This window comes from Durotheca rogersii (genome assembly GCF_024521655.1).
Source record: "Durotheca rogersii strain YMJ 92031201 chromosome Unknown GGS23scaffold_10, whole genome shotgun sequence".
Classification (NCBI taxonomy): Eukaryota; Fungi; Ascomycota; class Sordariomycetes; order Xylariales; family Xylariaceae; genus Durotheca; species Durotheca rogersii.
Window position 1 is genome coordinate 552,241 of NW_026251241.1, and position 26,606 is coordinate 578,846.

At 57.3% G+C, this 26,606-nt stretch overlaps 6 protein-coding genes across 6 annotated transcripts; 4 read left to right on the forward strand and 2 right to left on the reverse strand.

The window, feature by feature from the left end:
* Window positions 1–3,123: 3,123 nt before the first annotated feature.
* Window positions 3,124–6,964, forward strand: GGS23DRAFT_52930 (uncharacterized protein). The gene is made up of 2 exons (XM_051514718.1): window positions 3,124–3,571; window positions 3,644–6,964. Exons 1-2 carry the CDS (start codon window positions 3,336–3,338, stop codon window positions 6,948–6,950), a joined length of 3,543 nt encoding a protein of 1,180 aa, XP_051371811.1. The 5' UTR covers window positions 3,124–3,335; the 3' UTR covers window positions 6,951–6,964.
* Window positions 6,965–10,951: 3,987 nt separating this feature from the next.
* On the reverse strand, window positions 10,952–15,830 carry GGS23DRAFT_53115 (uncharacterized protein). Its single transcript, XM_051514737.1, has 7 exons — window positions 15,740–15,830; window positions 13,387–15,685; window positions 12,953–13,046; window positions 12,321–12,646; window positions 11,808–12,254; window positions 11,567–11,750; window positions 10,952–11,507 (listed from the first exon to the last, which is right to left on the reverse strand). The coding sequence occupies exons 2-7, from the start codon at window positions 15,516–15,518 to the stop codon at window positions 11,133–11,135; spliced, it is 3,558 nt and encodes a 1,185-aa protein (XP_051371812.1). The 5' UTR covers window positions 15,519–15,685; window positions 15,740–15,830; the 3' UTR covers window positions 10,952–11,132.
* A 308-nt stretch (window positions 15,831–16,138) lies between these two features.
* On the forward strand, window positions 16,139–18,325 carry GGS23DRAFT_568287 (uncharacterized protein). The gene is made up of 4 exons (XM_051516384.1): window positions 16,139–17,132; window positions 17,190–17,349; window positions 17,537–17,987; window positions 18,066–18,325. The coding sequence occupies exons 1-3, from the start codon at window positions 16,626–16,628 to the stop codon at window positions 17,590–17,592; spliced, it is 723 nt and encodes a 240-aa protein (XP_051371813.1). The 5' UTR covers window positions 16,139–16,625; the 3' UTR covers window positions 17,593–17,987; window positions 18,066–18,325.
* GGS23DRAFT_52984 (Creatinase/aminopeptidase) lies at window positions 17,462–19,614 on the reverse strand. The gene is made up of 4 exons (XM_051514725.1): window positions 19,376–19,614; window positions 18,950–19,123; window positions 18,066–18,890; window positions 17,462–17,987 (listed from the first exon to the last, which is right to left on the reverse strand). The coding sequence occupies exons 1-4, from the start codon at window positions 19,395–19,397 to the stop codon at window positions 17,764–17,766; spliced, it is 1,245 nt and encodes a 414-aa protein (XP_051371814.1). The 5' UTR covers window positions 19,398–19,614; the 3' UTR covers window positions 17,462–17,763.
* A 765-nt stretch (window positions 19,615–20,379) lies between these two features.
* On the forward strand, window positions 20,380–23,777 carry GGS23DRAFT_568303 (SNF5-domain-containing protein). The gene is made up of 2 exons (XM_051516385.1): window positions 20,380–22,655; window positions 22,806–23,777. The coding sequence occupies exons 1-2, from the start codon at window positions 20,778–20,780 to the stop codon at window positions 23,142–23,144; spliced, it is 2,217 nt and encodes a 738-aa protein (XP_051371815.1). The 5' UTR covers window positions 20,380–20,777; the 3' UTR covers window positions 23,145–23,777.
* A 264-nt stretch (window positions 23,778–24,041) lies between these two features.
* Window positions 24,042–26,345, forward strand: GGS23DRAFT_568306 (mRNA capping enzyme, alpha subunit). The gene is made up of 2 exons (XM_051516386.1): window positions 24,042–24,689; window positions 24,773–26,345. Exons 1-2 carry the CDS (start codon window positions 24,259–24,261, stop codon window positions 25,752–25,754), a joined length of 1,413 nt encoding a protein of 470 aa, XP_051371816.1. The 5' UTR covers window positions 24,042–24,258; the 3' UTR covers window positions 25,755–26,345.
* Window positions 26,346–26,606: the final 261 nt, after the last annotated feature.

Consider the following 26,606-nt stretch of genomic DNA (forward strand, 5'->3'; position numbering starts at 1 on the left):
GCCACATCTCCTTCCCGATGGGGGAAGACGCTCTGTGTTTCGTCCCGCCTGGAGCGCCCGTGGCGCAATTGTTAGTCAGTTTCAAGCAGTTCAACTCGGCCTTCGTGTTGGAGCTCGAGCTTAGTGTATGGGAGAACGCATCCGTCCTGAACCCTTCCTCCGGCTTGCTAGAGGGATGCCGAGTCCCAGTGACGGCAACACCAGACTTGACTTGCCCGCATCACGTTCGCCGAATACCTGCATACATACACACGGGTAGGTATGGGTGCATGCTGTAGCGTAAGGTCTGGTAGATAGGGACAAACTAACTGCCCGTGTCTTACCGCAGACGAACAGAACGGTAGGTGGTAAATGTGGACAGAAACGTACACGGCTTCATCCTCCCCCCTTCCTCCTCCAGCATCCCTCCCGGGCCAGATCTGTGCCCGGGGGGAGGAAGAGGGACCGAAAAAAGGGGGGAAGAGGAGGAGAAACATGACGGTGCGAGTGGTAGCTGGACACAACCGAGAATCGGATCTAGAGAGCCCTATCGTCTCTCTTCGGGTGGAATCCGACGTGACAGCTATCATGGATATGTCGTCATTTTTCTCCTCTGCCTGGTCAGCGCTGGGGCGCCGCCGCGTCTCCCGAAAAGCCTGCCCAGGTCACACATCAACCCTCGACGGCCGAATCAGCATCGACGCTGTCGAGTTGGTGATCGACTGCTCAGGTGAGGTCTGCCTTGACTGGCACTTGTGGAATTGCCCATGGCTTTGGTGCTCGCCAATCACTTGTTGCGTTGTCGACTACGGAGCCGACCCCTGTGGTTACTTTTCTTTTTGGGGGGGTTTTTTTGGCCTTTCGAGAAGATCCAGAGAAGAGGGAAGAGTGGAGGTGCCCGACGAGGAAACAAGTCAATTAATCCTCGCATGTTGGAATCAAGAATAATAATATGGGGAGATTAGTCCTATTATAGTATTATATGCATGCACTCATGTATATGTATGTATTATACAGATATGGTGTGTGTGGTGTTTTTTTTTTCTTCTCCTGACGGCGGGGAAAAGTCTATGCACCTTCGCTTCCGTCTCACCTCGAAGACAGATAGGTACCTAAGATGCTATATGTGCTTGTCGACGCCGACACATCGGTATACTATGTCGGTACACCATGTATGCTTCCCGTCGTGTGTGCCATGATGGTGTCGGTGGAAATCTACTAAGAATGCAGGACAGCCGGGACGAAAAAGAGGTATGGATCAGGGGAAACAGGGGGGGGGGAGCAGAAGAGAGAGGGAAAAAAGAAGACAGATAGGCTTACATGGGACACCGTTCCCAGGGTTGGGAGAGAAAACAAGAACAGAGAAGGGGAAGAAAAAAAAAGAGCCAGCCAGAGGCTTCCAATTGATGCGCAGGGTCAGCCACCTCAAAGCCCACCGCACGTTGTTGTCTTCGCCATCTGGGTTTCCAATTGGCCTCGACCCTCCCCGCCTCTTGGAATTGGCGCGGGTGGCAAGACAGCAACAGGTACCCTCCGCCCTAGGGCGATGCGCCTACAAGTACCTAGAGTGTAGGTACGTGGAAGTGAACGTGTTGTGCAAGTGGCTGCCTCTACCTACCGTACCCAGGTAATCCTGAGCCTGAGAGGTACCTCCTAATTGAGGGAAGAGGCAAGTAACAGGTCGGGTAGGTACCTACAGGCAGGTAGGTACCCACCTAGGGCAGGTTTCGTACGTCCCAACATGCCACCGAGGTGTCTTGGGAGGCTAGGTAGGTACCTAAGGGTTACCTGAGGTAGGTAGGTACCTGTATGGAACACCTGGGTAGGTAACTTCGAAGTCGTGAGGGCTGCGAAGCCCTTCTCAATATGCGATACTAGGTACTACTACCACTACTATTAGCATCATAGTGTAGGTGCGCAGTTCCTACGTAGGCTTAGGGGAGGATAGAAAAGCCGCGAACGTACGTAGGTACGGTACCTCAAACAGGTGAGAAAGGAAAGGAAAAAATTGATAATAGGGAAGGTCATGTACCTAATATAGCGGCAAGGCAGGTATAAGCGCGCATGTACCTCCCTACCTCCTCTCTAACGGCCTATGACTAGCCGATGGAGAATGGGGGGAGACACCGGCAGAGCTACCTCTAAGGTGCGGACGGGCGAGAGATAGAGTGGCCATCGCCCCCCCCGCTACTTAACGGGCATATCAACCATACGTTTCTATGGGGACAGGTACTGCGCAGTACATCTCACGCAGCAGGGTACCCGAGGCGGCATAACGTAGGTATGTACCCGTGCACGTATCTCTCCCCATTCGGCAGCGCAGTTATCTACATCGGGGTACCTGCTATTTCACGTTCTGTATGGAAGCCTGTACAGTGGTCCAGGTACCTCGGGAGTACATAGCCCATGTACCCAATCCTGCTTTTCCCACCGTACCCCGTTCTCGCACATCCGTCGTCCATCTGCTTTTTGAACCTCCTGAGAATTCCAGTCTCCAACCTTTTTCCAACCTTCCTCTTCTCTTTTTCATGCCCTTCTCCAGGCTCGAGTCCTCTTCATACCCCTCGTCGATTGATCATATGTAGATCTTTAATGGAGCCTGTATATTGATCCTGATCCGTTTGGTTCCCCCGTTTTCCCCATCGCCCTCGGACTACCACCTGTACCTGTTTTTCTTCTTTTTTTCTTTGATTTTTTCCCTCTCCTCCCAACCGATTCTATTTCCGCCCGGGGGTTTGCATCTAGGAAGGAAAAATCGAGAAGAGAAAAATAGGGAAAGAAAGGGGAAAAAAGTACAGTGAATCGAAACCATCCGTCTTGACCCTCAATTCTAATCTCAGTCGACTTGGAGATCGCCCTCAAATCAAAAAGACCACGACGCTCCTTGCATCTCCCGCCACCGGGCCTTGCTGTGCCCACCGCTCTACACATCTACCAAATCGACGCTGCCTCGGCCTTGTCCCGGTCGCTTGCTTCTTTGTAATAACACGCCCTCGAGAAGCCGAGACGAAAGGGAGGAGGAGAAGAAGAGAACGAGAAGCTTGCGGTTCGACTGTTCTCACTCCTTGAGCATACATCCTATCTCGCGGTGCCGCGTGCAACTCTCTCTAATCTACCAGGCAAGCCTGAAGGTCGTCGCTGGTTAAGCCGTCCTCTTGCTCCGTGCCGTCGAATTCTTCTAGGACGAGACGACGGGAAAGCCGCCGGCAAGCCCAACGCTGCACCGCCTCCCCCCGACCCTATTTCGATTTCGTAGCCCATTTACTACTACGCCGAGTGGGATTGCCCCCGTATAATCATCCGTGGAGAGCCGTTACTGTTGCTTCTCCTAATGAGGGTCGGATGAATAATCGATAATGTCAAGTGCTAGATCTGAACATTTGACCCTTGGCTACCCACCTAAGACTGTCAACGGTCATTCCACCTCACCAACCTCTAACCTACCTCCCGTCGACCCGCCTACCGCCGTCAGGCCCCCCTTCGGCATGTCTGGCGTCTTGAACCCACCTGGAAAGATGGCAGGTACCACGCGTTCCGGGGCCGGCTCTCCTTCGCACGACGCTGCCGGCTCGAGTAGGCTCTATTCGAAGAGGTAAGCTGCAGGAACCACTCGTCCTTCTCTCTCTCTCTCTCTCTCGCGTCCCTCTAACCGTCGGCTTTTCAGGGCGAGGGAAATCCAGGCTCAAGAAGGCGTCACCGGCCTATCAGGAAACCTCTGGGGCGGGCCGCCGACCAGCGGCAACTCGACCCCTCTGCGAGAGAATATCCCCGAGTCGCCTACCGATGGCTTTCCGGACTTTGCACAGCTACCCGCCCCTGAAATCTTGCCGTCGACGCGGCGTGCGCGAGCGGGTACCGTGCCATCCCGCTTCCCCGCCGGTGGCATCGGCAATGGACTGCTCAGTATACCCGCGGTCTCTTCTCAGTCTACCCGGCCGACGCCGTCCCAGAGCCCTTTCAAGTCTCCGTCGCCGGGGTTAAACGATGCCCCCGAGGCCTCCCGATCGTCAAACTTGCTATCGAGGCTTCGAGCCGGCTCCATGCCGCAACGCATCCCCTTCGCCCACGGCCCTGGTAATAGTTCGCCCTTTGGTCCTTCGGTCTTTAGCACGTGGAACCCGACCGGGCGCGAGAGGGGAAATACCCTAGCGAGTATAGCTAGCATTGGGTCCAACGGCCCGAGCTCGCCGGCTCAGTCTGCTTTCTCGAAGGAGGGACCCGGAGACAACGACGTTCATATGAGAACGCTTGATTATCTAGGCCTTGCCGAGACTCCCCAACCCGCCCGTGCTCAACTAGCTACCCCTTACCTGCCTGGTCTGGCCGATTTCACGAAGCAGGCCAACAACCGCTTCCGCTCCTACTCGGTCAACAACAAGGACAAGTATGCAGATGAGGAGGACGATGGTTACGACGAGGATAGCTTGGCGCTCGAGACCCAGTACGCCGTCCTCCAGGACCAATTGGCGGCCACCAATGCTGCCATCCACAATCATAACTTAGCAGTCCAAGGCCTCCAAGCCTTCGCTACTCAGGCATCTGCCACTCGGCCACGTGCCCGCACAGCCGGCGTTCTAGAGTTACAAGGGGCAGGCTCGAGGCTCATGCGGAACTACTATCCTACTCCCTCACGCCTGGAAAACTCGATCACGCCCGCCGACATTCGGTTACCGGAAGAGAAAGAATTCGATGATCTTCCGACGGCGGTGGCCGCCATGAGCCTCGGCAGATCGAACAGTCGTAATAACGGGTTGCTGACGGCGGAAGAGGCTGGCCTTGAAGGGCCTACAAGCGCTCTCTGGCTTGGTAGTATTCCTACGTCGACGACCACGTCAACCCTGACCGAGATGTTCAAGTCGTACGGTCCGATCCTCTCTGCGAGGGTATTGACGCACAAGAACTGCGGCTTCGTAAATTTCGAGAGGGTCGACAGTGCCATTTCGGCGAAAGCAAGCATGAACGGCAAGGAGATCTTCCCGGGGGCCGGTCCGATTCGTATCAATTTTGCCAAGCCCCCCTCCGCATCGAACACACCGGGCCACGACGGAGTCTTCCCCAGCCCAAGTCCGGATCCGTTCGCGAAGAGCCAAGAGGGGGCCGCCTCTAATACCACTGCCCCCGCGAGCGACAACGCCGCGGCCGCCTCTGGTAACACCACGAACGCGACACCAGTGATTCCGCCATTGCGTGACATGACTAGGGATATCCTTCAGATCGTGAAGTCCTTCGGCGCCACGGACGACGACACGTACCGGATTTCCCACAATCTTCAGCAGGCAATCCAGTACAACGCCTTTGTCGACGAGATCCCTCCGGTTCGCGAGCCCACCCACACCAGGGTTCACGACGCCCCGAAACTCAGGGACATCCGAAAGCGTATCGACAACCAAAGCCTCTCTCAGGGGGAGATAGAGCACATCGCGACTGAGATGCTTCCCGAGATAGCTGAATTGTCTTCCGACTACCTAGGCAACACCGTCGTTCAGAAGTTGTTCGAGCACTGCTCGGACAGCGTCCGGGATCTCATGTTGGCCAAGATCACCCCGCACATGGCGGAGATCGGCGTTCACAAGAACGGAACGTGGGCCGCGCAGAAGATCATCGACGTCTGCAAGACACCCCATCAGATGTCCTTGATTGTCCAGCACCTCCACCCTTACACCATCCCGCTATTCCTCGACCAGTACGGCAACTACGTCTTACAGGGCTGCCTCAAGTTCGGCGCCCCATTCAACGATTTCATCTTCGAAACCATGTTAAGCAAGATGTGGGACGTCGGACAGGGCCGGTACGGTGCGCGAGCGATGCGGGCGTGCCTCGAAAGTCACCACGCTACCAAGGAGCAGCAGAGGATGCTAGCCGCTGCCATCGCCCTCCACAGCGTACAGCTGGCTACCAATGCTAACGGCGCCCTTCTGCTTACTTGGTTCCTCGACACGTGCACCTTCCCCCAACGTCGTAGTGTTCTAGCCCCTCAGCTTGTCCCTTATCTCGTTCATCTCTGCACGCATAAGGTCGCGTACCTCACGGTCCTAAAGGTCATCAACCAAAAAGCCGAGCCGGACGCGCGAGACATCATCCTGAAGGCTCTGTTCTTCACGCCCAAGGACCAGGTTCTGGAGGCCATTCTGAGCGATCACTCGTGCGGTGCTACGCTCATCTTCAAGGTGCTCACGACCCCGTTCTTCGACGAAAGCATCAGAGGTCAGGTCGTGGAGAACGTCCGGAGCGTCCTCGTCCGCATCAAGGCGCAGCCTAATCAGGGCTACAAGCGGCTTATGGACGAGGTAGGACTATCTACTCGTGCTGGTGGTGGTGGTGGTGGTGGCGGTGGCGGCGGCGGCGGCGGTGGCAGCGGCGGATCCCGCGATCACTCTGTGGGTAATAACGGCTCGAATGAACGGCAACGACCTGCATCCCGCCAGGCCCAGGCGAACGCCGCGGCAGCGCAGCAGAACTCCCAATACAACAACCAGTACCTAAATCCCATGAACCCTGGCAGCGCCGGCTCGAATTTTGACATGAGCGGCTATGCCGTGCCTCGAAGCGAGAGCGTGGAGCCCGGCATGTCGGCCTTCCCACCGTACGGCCCCCAGGGGCCGATGTACAACGCGGCCGGCGGGCCGATGCCGCCGGTGAACATTTCGCAGTTGCAATACCCGCAAGGCATGCTCCCGCGCGGAACGCCGCCGGTGAACAACTACTTTCCTTCGATGCAGGCGGGCTACGGAGGCTACAACAACCCGAACCCTCCGATGGACCAGTATCGTGGTCAAGGCGGAGCAAACGGCAGCCCCATCCAACCTCAAGGGGCGCCGGCGGGGTTCGCGCCTCCGGGCTTCGGCATGGGGATGAACATGGGAGGCTACGCGTACGGCAACGCGATGCCCTACGTGCAGGAACAGCCAGTCAACGCCAGGCGCGGACGCGTAGGTCAACCCCCTCCACGGAAGAGGTCGCCTCGACCGTAACACGGCGATGGGTACTGACCGATCGTTTCAGAGATGATCGGAGAGGTCGTCTCGACTGGGTCTTGTTTCGCGGGGCGGGGCGGCGTGCTCGTCTACGCTTTGGCGCATATGCCTTACGGAAACTGTGAGGCTGTACGGATATGAGAGTTGGTTTGCTTGCTTGGCTTGGCACGTTTGATTTATGTTCACGAATTGGAGGTAGGGCCGTCGTCGACGATCCGCCCAGGTCCAAGGTCCAAGAAGCATATCGGGCTGGCACGCTGTGAGGGGCAGGAAACCGCACTGGCAGTACTTGGATCTCGGTTCAGTCTCTAACATCGTTTTAAGACTGGGGCCGCGGAGGCGACATCTGGACGTGGTCGATCTCCACTTACGATTCCGCTCTATCGCGGGCGACGGATTAAGAGAGGGCTTTGCCAAGTTCGCCCACGACGTTTCTACTGGGAAGAGACGTCCACGAATGCAGACCTGTTCCGCCATGTTTTGTCATATGTACAAAGTCAGCTGCTCCACGTGGCTGGATTGAAATTTAACGGGATTCCTGAATGACGGGGTTTTTTTTTGTCTCGACGCAGTTGTTGTGCTGTTAACGAGAGCTATAGAGAGAAGAAGAGCAGAATAAGTCTATTAAGATCGCAAGTGACAAATGATGCGTGTGCGATCCTCGTTAAATTTTCTTACGCAAGAATGTATAGAGGCCGACTCGCCCTCTCACCCCTCAAACCGCGTTGTCGGTTGCGGGGGCCGGTGCCGGCTCTCGGAACTCGCCTTATTAAAGCAAGGGGGGAGGGAGAGAAAAGGAGCGTGTGTCCTCGCGTCATCTGCCAATCCCGAGTAGGGCCCGGACTCGCATCACTAGGTTTGGATAGTAGATGGATAGGAGGAGAGAGAGGAGAGAGTAAGAAAAGTCTCTCGTCTCTTTTGCTCAGCTATGAAGGGATTTTTTTTTTATCTCTGGAAAATATCTCGAGGTTACTATTCTCTCTTCCTCTTGGCGTCCCCCTCTTCCGCGCTTGACGGCGCCCTTTTTCTTTCTTACTGACTTTCTTTTTTGCAGGAAACACAAGGCGAGGGAGGGCGGCAGGGAGAAAAAACAACTGACTACTGACTACGTCCTTGCCGACTTGCGGCGGCTGCTGCTAAATGGCGGTGAAGGGGGGGGAGGGGGGGGAGAGGGGGCTGAGATGGTTTTCCTCTTCTTTTTTTTTTCCCTCTCTCTCTCTCTCTCTCTCGCCCTCGCTCTTTCAACCCCGTTTTCCCCGCTCGTACGCCGGGTTCCGTGGACGCTTCGCTCTCGTCTACTACGTACTTACGTGCGCGCGTAACGTGTTCCCGCCCTTCCCGCCTTCGGTCTCTCTCCCTCCCTTTCTACCCCCCCCTCCCCCCTCCCCCCATCTCTCTCTCTCTCTCTCTCTCTGCGTGTGTGTGTGTATCTGTGTGTGCCCCCTCCCCGTATATCGTACCTATCTCGGGATTTCTCGGATTGGTCGTCCCCCGCTTCGGGAATAGGCGGGGTGAGGAGAGAGAGAGAGAGAGAGAGAGGAAGGCCGGATAGCGGCGGGTAGGGCAGCATAGTAGGCAAAGCCAGGCTAGGGAGGGGGGGGGGAGGCCGGAGAGGTTGCGCGGGAGGCGGGTGCCTCTTCGCCCGCCCGCCCGTCGACGCACATGTGTGCGCGGCTCTAGGCTCCTTCTCGGCCCCCCCCTCGTCGCGCCGGCGCGGGACAGAACGTCGTGGGGACGGGAGAGGGGGACTGGGGGGGGGGGAAACCCTGGCGTCTATAGGTAGGCAGGTAGGCAGGTAGGCAGGTATGTATGTATGTTATCTCCTCTACCTACCTACCTACCCACCTAGTCGCCCGCTCGATCGCGGCCTACCCGGCCGCCACCGCGCTCGCCGCGCATGCGTGCCTAGGCACCTACGTAGGAGGCAACATGCCCGCCCGCCCGCACCACCGCCCCCTGGCCTCGTCCCGCGCAGCGATGCTGACGCCGCCGCCACCGCCACCGCCGCCGCGGCTGGCCAGCTGGCTCGCCACGCAGTCGGCGCCCTGCGCTTGCCGCCGCCGCTCCCGAGGGCGGGCCCGGTCTGCCACAGGGGCCGGCACACCTAGGTACCTCTGCCTGTAGGCACACGCGCGCACGCGTCGAGACGGGGGGGGGGGAGCGAAGCTGCCGGGCGGTGGACGCGCACACGCGCAGACACTGACGTGCCTGAACCTACAATATGTATGTGCGTGACCTGCGCATGCCTGCCTGCCTGCCAGCTAAGTCAGCCCGTCGGGCTGGCCGACGTGGCGACGGGTGGGGAGGGACCGGGGGGAGGGGGACGACGCGCTTTTCCCGCCCTCGCTGCCTCGTCCCCTTGTCCTCGCGCGCACAATACTCGCTGGATGCGCGAGGCGCGCAGCTGCGGACGTATCCGTCCGCTGTCCCGACCGCCGGATGCTCCGGGTGGACCTGCCTCAGCCACTTGAGCTATCTCCCCCCCCCCCCCCCCCCCCCCCTCTCTGTCTCTGACCGTCGCCGTTTTGGGGGGGCTACTGATAGGCTCCCTTTCTGGCTCGTCTAGGTAAAGCGGCTGCCTAGCCGGCAAGTCGCTGTGTGCAACACACATGTATCACATGTCGAGCGGCGAGCGCACGCGACGAGTCGTGTTGAGGTATGTATGACGGAGGGCGGCCCAAGGTTGATGGAGGGGGATGGAGCCTCGGAGGGGCTTGGGAAGTTATCGACGAGTCCCCGTTAGTAACGAGTCGTCGATGGCCGTGACGGCTCGACCTTCCCTCGGGAGGCCGGCCGTGGGCCACGCGCGGTGTTACTGTTACTAGATGCCGGATACGTAGAGAGGATGCCATGTACCATCGCCAGTCGGAAGAATGTCTCTATCTTGTATTTCCCTTCTCCTACGTGGTGGTCAAGTTTAGGTGGATGCCCGGTCCTTGAGTCAAACGCGACGGCCGCGAATATCGCATACTAGCCATTCATTACTACTAGTTAGTCATTGGGAAGGTTACGATCTGCCACTGCGGCGTGCGCGCGGAACTGGTAAGAGAATAATTCATTCCTAGTATATGACTGGCGTCGGCTGCGAGCGCGTGACTCTGGCCGGCGCCGGATCCAGTCTCCCCTCCTCGACTCCCTCCTCTTCCCTCGTGCCGCGAGGAAAAAAAGATGTCAAAAAGGACACTGGTCGAATCTACACCAACGAACCACCAGGCCGCTCGCGTGGGCCTCTAGGTTAGTTCACTTGGGTCGTAGAAGGGAGCAGCAGTTCGCAGAGGAACAACACCAGGCCGGGAAAACAACGATGAGAGAGAAAGAAGATTTCGGCCAGCGTGATTCCCCTTGTCCCTTTCCGAACTTGGCAGCCTAGAGGCCCCCTGGGAAGGGAAATCCAGATCTATGTAAGGCCATGCAAATATGGACAGGGAGAAAAGAAGCCGGCGAGAAAATGAAAAGGAAACCTGGCTGGAACCACCTCTTTATAGAGACTGCGACGAAACAGGTGTCTGCTTCTCCAGTGTCGTCGTCGTCGGGTCTTCTCTTTCCCTAGCCTTGTAGTATGTCCATCTCCGCCGGTTTTCAAATACTCATACAACGAATTTGGGGAGGTCAAGGTCGAAAACACGACTTACTTCCTCTCTCGTCCGCATGGGAATGCGGAAGAGAGAAAAGGGCGGGGGGACACAGCGCACTATGGCCTGTGGCCGTGTCTGAAGCAACTATATTTCGCTGGACCAAGGGACGCCAGCCACTTTGTCCACATCCATCCGTCGACAGGGGATCAGGACTTATTTCGGCACCGATACCGCCTTCTTGAGTTCATTAGATCCCAGTTCACCCGGGAATTGAGATATCCGATGACCGTCAGTATCAAAGGCGAGTGAGTGCTGTACGGGCTTTATCATTCCATAGTATTTATGGAGCGTGAGAGAGGGGGATGGCATAAGAGGCGGATCTATCGACACGAGTCCGTAAATCGAGACGTAGTTGCCATGTACGTTGGGGGAACCGTGGGTCGGAAATAATAGTCGACAAATTTCTGTTGCCGCCGCGTCGGGGCAGACTAGTAGAGGGGTCGGTACGAGAGAGGTGGAGAAGGGAAATGGAAAAAGAAACCGATCATTAATAAGAGGGGGGCGGCGGAGAGTGTCGCGCCCGTATAGAGGATATGCTCACGTCTCAGTCGCTGTGCATGGCAGAATCGTCGACCGGAAGCTTCTCCTGAGCGACTTCGGAATCGGGGGCGTCGTCTCGCGCAACGAGGGCTCGCTGGCCGTCTTCGGAAATGGTCGTGTTATCAACCTTGGGGCAGTCACCTGCTGAGGGAGCTTTTGCCTTCGTCTCTCCGGGCACCGTATTGTCTGCAGCAGTACTCTCGGGCGTCGGCTGACTTCGACGTCCTTCGAGGATCTTGCGGATGCTTGCCGTGAGGGACTCGGCGTGAGTAAGTATGACTTCGAGGGATGTCAGATCGACGGAGGACAGATGGCCTGCAGCGAGGCGACGAGAATCCGCTGCCGCCATCATAGAAATCACGGAAGGGCTGGCTTGGGACTGCACGCGTTATATTGTTAGCAGGAGGACACCTGTACCCAAGTCATACGTTTACATACCACCAGCGCTTGAATTAATGTACCGGCACCTTCGCCTTCGCCTCGGGCTAGCTGCGCGAGGTTGAGAGCCGCCTGCTGTTCATCTAAGCTGCGAATCCTAGATGGTGTCGCCGGAGCGGGCCTCGCGGATGTGTCGCTAATCGGGGCACGACTGGCCGCCCTGCCCTTGCGGTTTTGGCGCACACTAGGCGATGGGTTAGCGCCCCGAACCTCTTCTTCTTTTCTAACTAGATTGCCATACCGAGAGATGAAGTCAGACTTGATGCCCTTCTCAGACAGTCGGTGAATGCGGCCGAAGCCTCTATGCCGTCGCCAAGCGTCCGCGTCGTCTTCGCTATCGTCGTTGTCGATTTCTATCCACCCATTGTTCGCCATCCCTCTACTGTAGCCTTGTTCGATGACCGGAGCATTCTTGATCTGGCGGTATCGATGAGCGGGTGCCAGTCGCGCGGGAAGCTCGCTCAACATCTCCTCGACGTGGCAGGGACAGCGCCAGGTTCGCGGCACGGGCGGGACCGCGAGCGGAGGGTCTAGGCACTCGAGGTGCCAGTTAAGGCCGCATACTGAGCAGGGGATGATGGGACGATTGTCCGAGGTTGCCTTCTGACAGTGATGGCACAAGACGGGGCCGTCGGCATTTCTGACACGGAAAAAGTCAAAGGGCTCTTCGGGCCCTTTCTTGTTGCCCCTAGACAGTCAAGGGCGTTAGAGGACCGACGATGCAGACGGAGGGGAGGGGGCGGTGAGCACTTACTTCGGCTTCGGGGGCGCTATATCTTCGTATTCGCCCTCGGGCCCGGTCCTGACGCCTTCAAATAGGTCTCTCACATCCTCGGGAAGGCGAAAAGAGCGAGTATTCTTCCTCTCCGAGGCAGTCAACAGCGAACGGAACACGCCCTGGTGCTCGGTAAAGGGCGGAGAATAGCGGTGCTTGCACTCGTTACAATACCACTCATCGGGCATGTGGCCCGGGTCCATTGGCGGGTCTATGCAAAGGAAATGGAAGGAATACGTGCATCCATCGCAGCAGACAAGATCACCGTTGCCGCCACAGGCGTAGCAGGAGTCGTCATTGTCGTCCTAGCGTATCTCGTCAGCACAGGAACATGGGGCTGTCGCGTCTGGTTGACGTGGGGTTTCGGGCAGGGCGGGAACTAGTAGGATTGCCACCGTTCTCGGGCTGGTGTTTTGCGATGCTGGGTAGGGCTAAGCCTCCCTTGGCCCACGAGAGAACGAAATCCGCGCAGGAGCACGCCGCGACGGACGGCCGGGTGTGCGATGTTTTCGCGTCTCTGAGCGCGCGAGAGAGAGAGAGGCGTTTTTTTTTCCCTCGTAATTTCTCTTGATGGGAGGGGAAGGGGAGGGGGCTTGTTGGCTTGTTCTCACCTGGCTGGTTGGTACTCCTCCATTGCCCACAGGGCTTGGTCGGTCACCACTACTACGAGGAATTCCCGCAGAGGTGCCCTTCTTTTTCATGGGCCTGTCACGTACGGTACGCGTGTTAGCTAGTATTCCCCCACGACACATAGGCGGCATAGGCCTCGAGGGGCGTAGGAGAAGATAATAAAAATGATCTTATCTAGGTGTTGATCCTGGCCCGACGTGAGATCCATGTGGTGCCACATCGCCACTTGGCTGGGCCTGGCTTTGTGACAGCACAGCATTTCGGTCGGACCCTCAGCCGTGTTACCAAATGCTGACATCGCTAGACTCGGCCGGTGTTTTGCGAGAAGAAGAAGGGAGAGATGATAACAAACAGAAAACAACAACAACAATAACAACAACAACAAAACCAAAGTTGGGCGGGCCCAGAAACTCACGATGTCTTTACGCGTAGTCCCGTCCGGGCCTTCTTGTTCGATCGTGGGTTCGATGGCGTCGCGGCACGCGAGTTGCGTGCAGAGGACGTCTCGAGGTCGGCCTTGAATGACGACGACACGGTAGGAGAGATGGGGTCGTCCAGATCCTCATGGTTTCGTTTGGCCGCCCTGGCCGCTCGCGAGCTCAGGATCGGCGTCCGAGACGAGCGATTCCGCTCCGCCGCGGGCGGGGGCGGTGCAGGCGGCACTGAGGCTGCGTCCTCGTCGTCGAATGACAGGACCGACCCGCGGATGAAGCTCTCTTCGACGAGGCCCTTGGTGGCTTTGCTCGTCTCGAGCTTCTTGGTCAGCTTTTGTTGGGACAGCTGGTGGGATTCGTCAAGGTCGCCGAATTTGCTGGGGAACTTGAAGGCGCCGGCGGGCGGGTGCCGGGGATGGTGAGGATGGGAGGCGCCGTTCGCGACGACAGCAGCGGGCATGCTCGAGTCGCGGGAGGGGTGACGGGATGGGTGTTGCGGGAGAGAATGCTTGGGCGCGCCGCCCTTCTTTTTGGCGGCGGGTTTCTTCTGCTGGCCGCTGATTGGCTGGTCTGGGCCTGCCGGGATTTGCGCATTATTTGGCTCGGCAGCGATGGGACGCGCGACACCCAGGTCATCATCCACCTGATCCATGTACTCCTCATAGTCATCCGGTACATCATCAGGCACCGACGAGAGCGACGAGCTGCTGCTCAGAGATCCCGAGCGCGTCTTCCTTCCCCGAGGCGATTTGTACGGCGACTTGTGCGGTGACTTGTGCGGTGACTTGTGCGATGACTTGTGATGTGGCGACTTGTGAGGTGATTTGTGCGGCGACTTGTGAGCTAACCTGCCTGACGGACTCCTGTTGCGTCCGCTGAGGCCATTTGCCTTGGCCGGACTGCCCCCGCCGCCGTTGTGAGTCTCGAGGTCGAGCTTGACCTTCTTGCTCACGTGAGCGTCCACCGGGTCGATGTCCCGGAAATGCTCGCGAATGCCAGCGTCCATCTCCGTCTTGATCAGGTCCCCGTAGGGCGCGGGCTTCGGCGTATGCGGTGCGAAGCGGCCGGCCGTCGTGGGGGGCACGAAGTAGTAGCAGCCTTTGTTGTCCTTCTTGCCGTCTTTCTTCTTATCGGAAAGGAGTCTGTTGAACTCTTTGAGGGTGGTTATGTCTGCCCGCTGGTAGTAGACGTCCTCGAGCATGGACACAAAGTGAGAATCCGACCCGTATTCGTCGTAGAGCAAACGAAGGGCGTAGGCAGTGGGGTAACGGTAATGGCGGAGAGCCTCGTCCACGGCTGCCTCGACGACCTTGTCTGCGAAGTCTTTGTCGGGGTCGTGGGAGAGGGTGGGGTGAGGCGGACGGAATTGCGGTTGCGAGGATGAAAATGATGATGGCGGCGGTGGTGGTGAAGAAGGCGATGCGGAATGACGACGGGTGCGGGTGGTATGGAGGGCGAGCGTTGGGTGAGCGGCACCAGCGGCAGCAGGAGTAGCAGTAGCAGCGGCAGCAGTGGCGGTATGGGTGGGAGAGGTGTCGACGGGGGTAGGGCTAGGCCGTGCACTTCGTCGCCGGGCAGAGTGGCGTCGGGTATTGGCGCCGGCGGAGGTGATGTGGATGTAGGAGGAGGACGGTCGCGCCTTTGTTTTCTGCGGCACATAATCCTCGTCCTCGCCGTCGTCCACCCTCGAGACAGGCTGCACCGGCTGCGGAGGCGGTGACGAGGGCGAGACAGCCGCTTCGACACCCTCGTCATGCGACTGCTCCCTCGCGCGTGGCGTAGTCTCGACCGGCGTAACCGCGTACGGCTTCTTCAGCACGATACGGGTCTTCACTGGCGCAGGAGCTGGCACGACCTCTCCGTTGGCTGGAGACCTCTTATGGGCCGCAGCCTTCGGCAAGGTACCCAGAGGAGCCATGTTTTCCACCACTCCGCCCCTGACGAGCCCAGCCTCTTGGAAGCTCGCTTTGTTCTGTACCGGCGGCTCGAGCCAGCGCTGCATGATTGACCTTTGACCTTCGCCAACAAGACCTCGATTATGGCTGGAGGGAGAGCTCGCGAGGTGCAGCGGGCTGGAGAAGCGCGATCGCACGGACTTGTTGTTGGTAGACATTCTTCTCTCTCGGTTGTCTGAGTGTGTTGCTCTCGGTAAGTTTTTTCTCCCTCTCCCTCTCTTTTTTTTTTTTCTCAAAAGGGGAGGGGGGTCAACACCCCTTTTGCCTTCGGTCTCGCTGCTGTGCTCAGCACTGCGCGCGATACCGTGTCAAATCAATTGCGCACCTAGGGAAACGCATTAGCTCGTATCGTTGCGATGCTGGCTCGTCCTCTACTCACCAGGCTCTGCGGTCGATCCATGGGTCGAGGGTATCTTGGGGTGTGTCGTCGCGCTTTTGCCGGTGATGGTGTTTTGTCGTAGGTACGCGGCAGGGCGAAAAAGGGAGGGTTATGCGAGATTCCAGAGCTCCCAAAAGTCCGAGTTGGGCGGTTCTCGCGCGGCGCGACCAGGGGAAGGAGAGTAGGAGGGAGGGGGGGGTACATGCTACCTCTCTGCTACCTTGGATATGATACCTGGCCGACCTGCTAACTTACGGGTGACTCGCCCTGCTGTGGTGCTCTGAGCGGGTGTTCTCGCCTCCCTATTCCTACCTACGCCCACGACGTCCAGGTACTTATCACCGCTATACCTACTACTACCGCCCCCCGCCCTTTCACCCTTTCGCCCTGCTACCTAATATTCACCAAACCTGCTCGTAATCGCCCTCGCCAGCATGCTCGTCCCTAACCTCCCTCTCTCTCTCTTGCTTACTCGGAACCTCCAGGTGATTACTCTCTCTCTGTTACGCACTCAACTCCTTTTTTTCCCAGCTTGACCTTGCGTTCCCTGGTTACTTACCTCTTACCCGCAACGGGCAGGTTGGCAATACCTAGGTATATTAGTATCCTGTATGCATCGATCAGACCTCGGGTATACCTACCTGAGGTACGCGCATAGCCGCATCGATTCTATTATTTCCACGTTGCCCATATTCGCAGGCGAACTCTCCGTACCTACACATACATAACACCCCTAACCTCCTCGACCACGTCGAATCACACAACTCAAGAGGCAGAATGGGTAGCATTGGATGTCCGTCTAGTCTCATCCGTTGCACAATAGGCCCATTGTCTCGTAGGATGTACTCATATGGATGTACACACATAGGTAGGTAGGTACCCATCTATGTCTGTACATGTGCTGTGTACCCTTTTTCCCCCTTCCCCTGGCCTCCCTCCCCCCTATTTTGTTAATCCCTCTGCTACCTACCTGTCAATGAGGTTGATAAGGTACATTCTCTCACCTCTTAATTACCTATACCTCCTGGACACGTATGTATATTTCCTCCCTTTTCCCAGCTCATGCACCTCGCTATCGCTATCGCCATATGCGTACGGTCTGCTACCTACCTGCCTACCTACCTCCAATGTGTGTATATGCCTATGCATTCAACCTCTCTCGCTCTCTTATCTCTCCGTCTTTCTGTTCCTCACCCTCGCCCTCTCACCCTCGCGCGCTCTCTCGCCTGATTTAAGATCACGACAGCACACCACATGTCCCCCCCCTCTCCCCCCAGCTGGCAAAGTGTCGAGACTCCCCGTGCTCGACCGCTCTTCTCCCCACCTTTTGCTGCCGCGTCTACTGTCTGTTGATTCTAGCTGCCGTTTTCCCACTCCAGGCTTATCACGCCACGTAGGACCCAGGGCCCTGCCACCCTAGAACCCTGACTCACATCCACTCTGTGTCCAGGTCCGAATACCACCAGTCTGTATCGATCATGGGTCTGTAGCATCTCCCTCTTCGCCGCGCTCGCTACCCTCGCCGCCACAATCCGCCACCATCACTAGGTTAAGGAACTCGGCCCCCAACGCTCCTGTGAGGGGGAAAAAAAGGGATCACTATGATTCTTGTAGGTGCTTTGTCACTTTGTTGGTCCAGACCGATGGTATGCCGTCGGCACACCAGCCTACGCCATCACCGTATATAATCTGACTCTCGAGACGGGAGGCAACTCTCTGGTTGGGGTATTTTTTTTTTCTCTTTCGCCTAGCCGGTCACTACATCTCCCCTTCACCTGCGAATGCTAATAACACAAGTATGCGAAGGCTACCATCCGTTTTTAGCGACCGACCTGTCGCCCTGTATGACCTGAACCGACCCCGTGCCGAAAATGCGGGGCTGGACAAGCGTAGGCCATGGGTACATCCATCGATAGACGCGGGATTTCAGAGTCGAAGCCGTCGGCCTCGTAATGTACCAAGTATGGACCCTATGGTCAGCTCCCAGAGCGTGACTCGTTGGGCGCATCCAGCCTAGGAAACCCCTATTCATCCTCGCTCTCCTCTTCGTCGTCACCCTCCTTCGCCTCGGTAGCCTTCTTAGCAGGCTTCTTCTTCTTCTTGTTCTTGCCTTTCGCCTTAGTCTTGCTCAAAGGTTGTTCTAATATCTTCAGAATCTCCTCGTCCACGATCTTCTTGTCCGACTGGAACTTGCTAAGATCTAACGCTGGTGGAGCCCCGAGTTTAGAAATTCCGTTCTTCGTGATGGCTACTTAACGTTAGCTTCGGGGGAAATAGGGGATATCGGTGAACCGAGAAAGGGAGCGGTCGGAGAGGGGGAACGCACCGACGGTAGTTAGGAGTCTAGCTACGGGGGCGCCGTCCTTGTCGCCGACCAACTCGTACTGACGCAGGACGTTTTGACGAACACCCTCGTGCACCCCAACCTTGTACTTGGTCTCACCTCCCTCTTCCTCAAGCTGTCTTAAGCTGAAGGGGAAGTGGCCAAATTTATTCTGGATGGTGGACAAGGTCTTCCGCGCCGTCTGTGACTTTAGGATATATGTATTGGTCGTTCGACGGTGTAGAGTTGATCGCTGCTCGGGCAGCGCCTTGACTTTCCCTGAGCCTAAACTCAGGCCTACCTCCACGCCCCAGACTTCGCTAACCTCGGGGGTGCCTTCTCCTTTGGTCCCTTCTGCCGGAGCGACCACAATCTTCTTCTTCCCCTCAATCTCATTACGGTCGAAAAGCCAGGAGGTGGTGCTTTCCACCAAATTGCAGTCGTAGGTCTTGGCAACCCTCTCCAGGAGAGACGTAATCTTGGATTGGGTGAGGGGTTTAACCGCAGCCGCCTTTGCCTTTTCCTCATCTGTTCCGCTCGCGAGGAGCCCAGGAGGGAGCAGGAGTCGCAGGAGAAGCTCGTTTGCGTAGTGTGTAGCGAGTATGAGATCGGCTGAGCGACCGGTGACAACTTCATCTTGCGGTTGGTCCTTGGATGGGACGAGGATTGTGTCGCAGACGATAGAGCCAAATCCATCGATTTGCGCACCGAGCTGGATCTTCACGGGCTCTCCGGCCTGGAGTTCCGTGTTCGCCTCGGAGTCGGATGCCAGCGGAGTGTAGGGTGTCACATAGGAAGCCGGGGACACGGTCGTAGGGTGGGAGAAACCTGCGCGTGTTCAAGATGAGCAACCTCTCGGGGATGGCAGCAAATGACCGGCCACTCACCCTTAAGCTTGGTGGTGCGGTAGACCTTGGAAACTTCATCCTCGATGAGCTTGTCTCCCTTCTGGCATATAGACACGATCTTCTCGCCTGCGACGCAGAGCTTGGAGACGGCGGCAAGGACCTTCTCCGAGATACCGGCGGCGACCCTGTACTTGGTAAGGGTGTCTGTGTTCGCTAGCGAGTAGTCTAGGGGTGGATGAATTAGCATCCGGTCGAGCTCGTCGAGCCTCGCGGGGTCGGGGACGGGACGAAAGACGAAGCAGCAATAGCTACGGGGGGGAGGGCAAGCCAAGCACGCAACACATTGGTGGGGTGTCTCGCAGGGCAGCTATGCTCGTGTGTGTGCGGTGTATGGGCGCGATACTGCGGGAGAAGATCCGAAAGAAAACTGCGAAAAATACACAATCGGGTTGGGAGCGGACGAACCAATTTCCTTGTCGTCGGACATGTTGGCTTGTAGATGGAGCCTATCTACTCGATCGTGCCGCACAGGCGAGAGTCCAGTTAAGCTGGTCAACGTAGGAGACTAAGGTAACGATGCAAGACGCAGAAGTGGGAGTGGGATCGAGGGAGACGTCGGGAGTCTGGCTGGAGAAATGTCGAGGTTAAGGTGCAGATGTATTCGGGTATTTTGGTATTTTGGTATTTTCGGCCGCTGCGGGGCTTTGTGCGGGAGAGGGGTAGCACCGGTCTGGCCTAGGAGCCGGCGAGCCTGCGCGACCCAGTGCGGGTTTGTTGGCTGACCGCGGCCGCAAAGCCGGCCAGCCAGATGCTGGGTTAGGCTACTACTATACGTAGAGTACCTACCTAGGTACCTACCTAGGTAGGCACCTAGCGAATTTTCCGCTGGGACCGGCTGCAGGCCCGATCCGCGCACACCAGTTATGAGGTTATCCCGTCCGCCCCGTGAGGGTTAAATGGATTAGTCTCATGGAATATTTATATACCCGCTTTCCAAAACGGTGAAGGTTAGATTACGACGCGCGTGTAAACGAGGAACATACAAACAGAATCCTGCTGGATCGAAAGAAAACCTCGAGGCTTCTCTCTTCGGAGGCCTTGACTACGTGGGAATCTCTCTCTCTCTTTTTTTTTCTTTTTTTTTTAAAAAAAAAAATCGATATGCGTTTAGATACATTAGACTGTCCAGGCGGGCTATCGCCGGGGGCTGAATTAACGTGAGAAGTATATGTAGAGTCTTCGCTCCCCGTTTCCCGATCCTCCGTATGGTATGGTCTGATGGGGGGCGCTATTACGACGTAAGAAACGGGGCTCCGAAACGGCCAGTTGCTTAGTTGCGGGCTGTGCTCGCTCCTGGCCGCTTCGGTCAGAGGTACTTCCCATTTCGCGGTGTCGCAAGCAAAATTTCATGTTCCTTTAGCTTATTCGATCGCGGTTCGTCGCGTGTCCCAGTCTTCTCCCAATCGCTCCTGTCTCTTCACTCTTCACTAGCCACGGTCAAAAAAGATATCCGACTTTGCATTTTCCTTCTCCCTTCTCCCCTCCCTCAACCTGAGCGCCCGTCGAAACAGCCATCGCGGCAGTACAACAACAGTATATCCGGCATCCTCGTATTGCGCGAGGGTAGTTTCTCTCCGCTATTCTGGGGACGCCTTTTAACGGCTGGGCTAATCAGCTACCCATAACAACTCACGCAACACGATCGATTCAACGCTACACCGTACACGATACTGCGCTGCATATACTGCGATATACATTATCGCGCAATACATACTGCATGGTCACCGAGGATTGATTGACGTGCTGAAGGGGCTCACATCGCTCTCCGTTCATCGAGACGCTCTCCATGTGAGGCTTCGCATTGGCAATGGCTACTCAACACGAGGCAGAACCCGCGCCGACGAATATCGCAGGTTCCGCTACCCTCTCGGCTTTACCGATTTCCAAGTCGGACCACTCATCGACGTCGACGCCCAAGAACAGGTCCGATGCGCCCGACGACTCGAATACCAGTGCCCTCCCGGGTCGCGACAAGGATGCCTTCAAGCAGATCCTGATCGGGCAGGCCGTCGCCCGAGACCACATACATTCCGCCGCCATGTTTAGCGACAAGGACCGCCAAAATGACCACAACAAATACCAATACAAGATGATTAACGATTACAAACTGTTACGGAACGAATACCGAGTCTGGTTTACTCCTAGCAGGCTCTTTGGCGAGGGCTATAATGGCTACGGCAATGGGACTACTGAGATTGGCGGCCCGTCGCGGGTCACGTATCCTCACCTCCGGCCCCGGCCGGGTCAGCGAAAGGCACCACGTCTGAAGTGGAAGAGGAAGGACATGAAGCAGCAGGCCGAGCAACATGAAGAACTGGTCCCCGTCAGGCTCGATGTGGATTGGGACAAGATCAAGCTGCGTGATACCTTCACTTGGAATCTCCACGAAAGAATTGTGGGCGCCGAGCTATTTGCGGCTTATTTGGTTGAGGACATGGGGTTGAAGCCGCCTGCTTTCCAGCCTGTTTTCGAGCAGGTCGTCCAGCAGATGCACGAGCAGCTCAACGACTTTTACCCGTTCGTATTCTCCGACGAGGATGCGCTAGACCCCGAGCTCCCGTATTCGGCTTGGAAGAACGACGAGATGAGGATTCTGGTAAAGCTGAACATCACCATCGGACAGCACACGCTGGTCGATCAATTCGAATGGGAGATCAACAACCCGCTCAACTCGCCCGAGGAGTTCGCCGCAAGCATGTCTAAAGACCTTGCGCTGTCGGGAGAATTTACCACCGCCATCGCCCACTGCATACGAGAGCAGACGCAACTGTTTACGCGCAGTTTATACAGCGTCGGACACCCCTTCGATGGCAGGCCCATTGAGGATCCAGACTTGGTCGCGGCCTTCCTCCCGTCGCCGCTACCCTCCGTATTTCGGCCGCAGCAGCAGGCTAAGGAATATGCCCCCTATCTATACGAGCTAAGCGAGACAGATCTCGAGAAGAATGAGATGGTATTTTCTCGAGAGCAACGGAGGCAGAAGAGGTCTATAAATAGGCGAGGAGGTCCCTCGCTACCTGACTTGAAGGAGAGACAGAGAACTATCCGGACTCTCGTCGTATCCAGTACATTACCCGGCGCGGCGAGCACGGTGGAGGAGAGTAGGCTCTACAAGCGAGTGGCGGGAGCGCCGGGCACCGGCCGGAGAAGAGGAGCAGGCGCACGCGACGGCGATATCTCCGACTCGGACGAGAGCGACGACTCGGGGCCGGACTCGCCGGCAGCTTCGCAGTTAGCTGGCACGGCGAGGACGAGAGGCATGAGAGGCGCTGCGACAGCTGCGCAACAGCGCATGGCGAATCTCGGCCGCTCCGAAACCCCCGAAGCCACTATACATCATCACGAAACCCGGACGTCGAGGAGATCTGGGCGTGAACTTACAAGAGAAGACACCGAAGAGCCCCAACACTACTTCGTCACCATGAAGGTCCCGAAAGAAAAGTTACGGAAATTCATCCGCGATCTGAAGCTGAAGCAGAGCACGCCAGGTCGGTCACAGACACCATCGCAACCCCAAGGCCGCGCACACAGCGCTTCCGTATCGAACGCCATGCCTCCCCCTTCCACCCCGAATACGTCGACATTGGCGGCGCCAGCGACAACGCCCACCGCCAGCATACCTCCAGGACAGATCGGTCGCGTTGAAGCCCCAGTTCCAGTAGCCGGGGCACCTCCCCCAGTACCCGTAAGATGTTTCTCACTCTCCCCCGCACCCCTGCCCCTCCGTCTTCCGATTCCCCAGCGGCCGCTATGATCTACAGTCGTGATCACGACGCGGCGGGAGCCTCTGCTTTTCACCTAACCATCCTGCGCTCATGCTCACCACCTTTTACAGCCCCCTCCTCCCACGTGGCTCGTCGCGGCGCTGGATAAGTTCAAGCAGGAACCAGCCTACGCGAACGATAATTTCGAAGGCGTCATGCGGTACAGCGCGGTCGACACCAACACGGGCGCGCCAGCCTCGGTCCCGCAACAGGGCCAACCGGTTTCCCCGCACATGCGGTTCTACTTTCTACCCCGTATTCGCTGTCTCGACTGCCCCGGCAAGCTGTACACCCCCGGCCCGGACATGTCAGCTTCTAATTTCGAAGTGCACCTCAAGAACAAGACCCATAAAGAGAGGGTCGAGGCCCGGTTAGTGGCAACCAACGGGAAACCCGGCGGCGGCGCCTGAGCGAGGGCGGTGAAATTTATACCCCGATTTACCTCGCTATTTTTCTTTGCTCTTTCTCTCCGCCGGTCCCCCCAGCTCTCTCACATCTCCTTTACTATTATCTCTTCTATAGCGGACTTGGAGCAGACGCCTTTCAGGAATGGGGACTATAAGACAGAGAGAGAGAGAGAGAGAGAGAGAGAGAGTTACGCAGTTAACTTATTTGAAGACATTTAGCCTCGGAGATGGACCCCTAGATGGACGCGGACGTGTCTCGGCCGGATAAATATTGTTAGTCGCGGGAGAGTTGAAATGTGGTGCGTTCCGATCGTCGGCAGGAAGCGCCGAGTTTGTATGAATAGGTACACCCGACCTACCCAACCAGCCTGCTTTCACGCCCCCTTCCTCCCCCCCCATCATCCATATAATAAGTAGCATTCTCTTTGTAGGAGCATACCTGGTAGCGAAGTCGGTTCGAGCCTCGCCGACGCGGAATTGGAGACGCATTCCCATATGTATGCTTACCCGGGACTTGCACCGGCTGCGCACCTAAGCACGGTGTACTGTGCCATGTTTCGACCAGAGCAGGAATGAATCGATAACAGGTAGGTACCCAATGTACATACTAAAGGTGTGGCTGGGCCACGATAATACATCATACTTCGTATATCTATCTTGCTACGCGATATATGCATATCTACCTAGAGTACCAGGTACGTCTTCTTAGATTTGTAGGCGCGTTACGTAGGTAGGTACCTACCTTGGGCACCTCCTGTGGGGCCTACGCGTGGCGGTACCTGGTACACAGCGTATGCGCCCTAGGTACCTAACTTAATACCGGATTCAGTGCCGAACCCCTGCTCGCCGCGCGCTCCTGATCTTGGCTCCTGGCCGCGCAGGGATTCGCTGGCTGATAATGGTGATAAGCCTATTAGGCAGGCCGACGGCGCAGATTCAATGGGAGAAGAGAAAGGTCCATTTCGCAGCCTCGTGCCGTCGGTCGGTGACGCGGAATGCATCTAGAATTTACGCCCTTGCGCCCGCCACCTTCCGCATCACAAGTCGGCCGGCGATGGACGACGCCTCTTGCGCGATTGCGACTTCCCCAGATTGCTTGTCTCCGTAAATGCCATAAATGCAATGCATCTCTCACCACGTGATTCCGGGCGCGTTCCAATCTTCTCCTTCTGCCACTGCCGTCACCACCAACACCGCTACCGCTACCGCCGACCGCAACATTGATTCTCATCCTCCATCTCGCCTGCTCCCCCCCCCTCTACTCGAGCACCCTTTGCGCCCTCCGAACCACCACCCTCTCCTCTGCGAGGATCCTAGCCGCCTTTTCTACCGCGAAGCCCGCGCGCCGATATCGACCAAGATGGATCCGGCGCCTCCTCCCACGCCCATACAGTCCATCGACGAGCCGGGCGTGAGGGTTCCGGACCACGTAGTCCACGCTTTTCGCCAGGAGGTAGCCAACCTCCTCCACCGGAACTCCACCGGATTCCCCGGCGCGCAACCCGTCAGCTTTACGAGGAAGCACCTCGACGAGCTGCTTCGTGAGGAGTGAGTAGACGAATGCCCCAGCCGCATTAGAGTTCGCCGTCCCGTCGTCGATCGAGGCTGACCTGTCCTTTCTTACGTCGCAGTTATTATGTCTGCGAAAAATCCGACGGGATTCGCTATCTCCTCTACATCACCGAAGACGAGAACCACACCGAGTCGCACTACCTGATCGATCGCAAAAACGATTACTGGTTCATCAATCCCGGCTCGTTGCATTTTCCTCTCCCGCAGAACCAACTCGCTTCCCACGTGGCCACGCTTCTGGATGGCGAGCTCGTCATGGACACCTTGCCTGACGGGCGCCGGGAACCGCGATATCTCGTCTTCGACTGCCTCGCGCTCGACGGCCAATTGCTGATGTCGCGAGAGCTCTCCAAGCGGCTCGGCTACTTCCAGGAGCAGCTGTACAAGCCGTACAAGAAGCTGCTCGAAGAATACCCCCAGGAGAAGCAGTACCAGCCCTTCTTCATGGACCTCAAGTCCATGCAGATGGCCTACGGCGTCCGCATGATCTTCGAGGACGTCATCAAGAACCTGAAGCACGACAACGACGGCCTCATCTTCACCGCCCTGCACACCGAGTACAAGCCGGGAACCGACCCGCACATCCTGAAGTGGAAGGAGGCGGAGGAGAACACGGTCGACTTCGTGTGGAAGCTGCGGTTCCCGCAGGTGGAGCCGGACGAGCAGGACCGGGCGGAGGGCGCGACGGGGCCGTTCGTCGACTACGAGGCCAAGCCGGCGGCGGAGCTGCTGGCGAACCACGGCGGCGGGTTCCCGGACGGGTACCGGCACTTCGGGGAGCTGCACCTGGAGGACGACGAGTGGGCGGTGCTCAGGGGCCTGGGGGACCCGCTGGACGAGCGCGTGGTGGAGGCGTACATGGACGGCCAGAAGCGGTGGCGCTTCTACAAGTTCCGCGACGACAAGACGGACGGCAACCACATCTCCGTCGTCAACAGCGTCATCGAGAGCATCCGCGACGGCGTCACCAGCGAGGAGCTCCTCAACCACAGCAAGAGCGTCCGCGACAACTGGAAGGCCCGCCAGAAGTTCCGCAAATAAGGAGCCGGCCGGCCGTCTCGATGCGCCGTCCCTCTCTCTCGCGCTCGGCCGACAAGGCGGACAAGGCGGGATCGGCTCCCCCCGAAATCGAGGCGCCCGAGAATCGTCGGCATGGGCACCCATTTATTTTCTTTTGTCTTGGTCGTTGGCTCCTCCTCCCCGTCGGAGCTAATGGGCGACGGATCGGCTTCATCCGATCGCAGCGGCGGGGAGGTGGGCACTAGTTGGTGCAACGAGGTTTCTTCGGCGGGCTGGGGACCAGGAGAGCGGAGTTCTAGGACGACGGCGCGCGCGGGGCGGCTCGCAGAGAAAACGGGTTTGGCTTACTTGTTAACTGTGGTTATGTTATTTGTTGCTGTGATGATTATTACTGCTATTACCATGATTGTCGCTGTTCCTGCTATTTTAGAGTCCTTACTTACATGCGTGGGCAGCTAGAATTTTTGTGAGGTCTGTCGCTGGCATCTTCGCGCTGCTGCTGTTGTTATTATTATTACTCTTTTCTTCCTCTTCTGCCCTCGCTGTCGTCTTCCCCCCCGGACCCTCCTGTGGGCACGGGACCGGCTTGTCTGGATGTGTGATGTTTTGGGGGGGGGGGGGGGGGGGGGGCTGGTTTGTATTGTATTGAGACGTACGTATTACATGACACCGACTGCGCGTAGAGGGACGCTCGTAATATATGTATATGTGGCGTATGGCTAACTCTCAGTACATGTAATGGTGCGCACAGGTGTACGGTTGCAGTGTCTTGTCTCTGGGCAGAGGCATGAGACCGACTATGTAGGTCTCCAGCAAGCTGCCCGGGGTTCCGACTGGATAAGATATTCAGCTGGGCAAATCATCGACTGCCTT

Excerpts from the sequence above, each read along its gene's own strand:
- GGS23DRAFT_53115 (XM_051514737.1), bottom strand. The coding sequence starts at position 15,518 with ATGTCTACCAACAACAAGTCCGTGCGATCGCGCTTCTCCAGCCCGCTG. Across the intron at positions 12,255-12,320 it reads ATAGCGCCCCCGAAGCCGAA|GGGCAACAAGAAAGGGCCCG; the intron begins GTAAGTGCTCAC and ends TTGACTGTCTAG. Across the intron at positions 11,751-11,807 it reads AAGTCTGACTTCATCTCTCG|TGTGCGCCAAAACCGCAAGG; the intron begins GTATGGCAATCT and ends CCCATCGCCTAG.
- GGS23DRAFT_52930 (XM_051514718.1), top strand. The coding sequence starts at position 3,336 with ATGTCAAGTGCTAGATCTGAACATTTGACCCTTGGCTACCCACCTAAG. Across the intron at positions 3,572-3,643 it reads AGTAGGCTCTATTCGAAGAG|GGCGAGGGAAATCCAGGCTC; the intron begins GTAAGCTGCAGG and ends TCGGCTTTTCAG.
- GGS23DRAFT_568306 (XM_051516386.1), top strand. The coding sequence starts at position 24,259 with ATGCAATGCATCTCTCACCACGTGATTCCGGGCGCGTTCCAATCTTCT. Across the intron at positions 24,690-24,772 it reads GACGAGCTGCTTCGTGAGGA|TTATTATGTCTGCGAAAAAT; the intron begins GTGAGTAGACGA and ends CTTACGTCGCAG.
- GGS23DRAFT_568303 (XM_051516385.1), top strand. The coding sequence starts at position 20,778 with ATGGCTACTCAACACGAGGCAGAACCCGCGCCGACGAATATCGCAGGT. Across the intron at positions 22,656-22,805 it reads GGGCACCTCCCCCAGTACCC|CCCCCTCCTCCCACGTGGCT; the intron begins GTAAGATGTTTC and ends CACCTTTTACAG.
- GGS23DRAFT_568287 (XM_051516384.1), top strand. The coding sequence starts at position 16,626 with ATGTCTGTACATGTGCTGTGTACCCTTTTTCCCCCTTCCCCTGGCCTC. Across the intron at positions 17,133-17,189 it reads CTCCAGGCTTATCACGCCAC|GTCCGAATACCACCAGTCTG; the intron begins GTAGGACCCAGG and ends CTCTGTGTCCAG. Across the intron at positions 17,350-17,536 it reads AAGGGATCACTATGATTCTT|TATGCGAAGGCTACCATCCG; the intron begins GTAGGTGCTTTG and ends TAATAACACAAG.
- GGS23DRAFT_52984 (XM_051514725.1), bottom strand. The coding sequence starts at position 19,397 with ATGTCCGACGACAAGGAAATTG. Across the intron at positions 19,124-19,375 it reads GTCCGACGACAAGGAAATTG|CGAACACAGACACCCTTACC; the intron begins GTTCGTCCGCTC and ends ACTACTCGCTAG. Across the intron at positions 18,891-18,949 it reads CCGCACCACCAAGCTTAAGG|GTTTCTCCCACCCTACGACC; the intron begins GTGAGTGGCCGG and ends GAACACGCGCAG.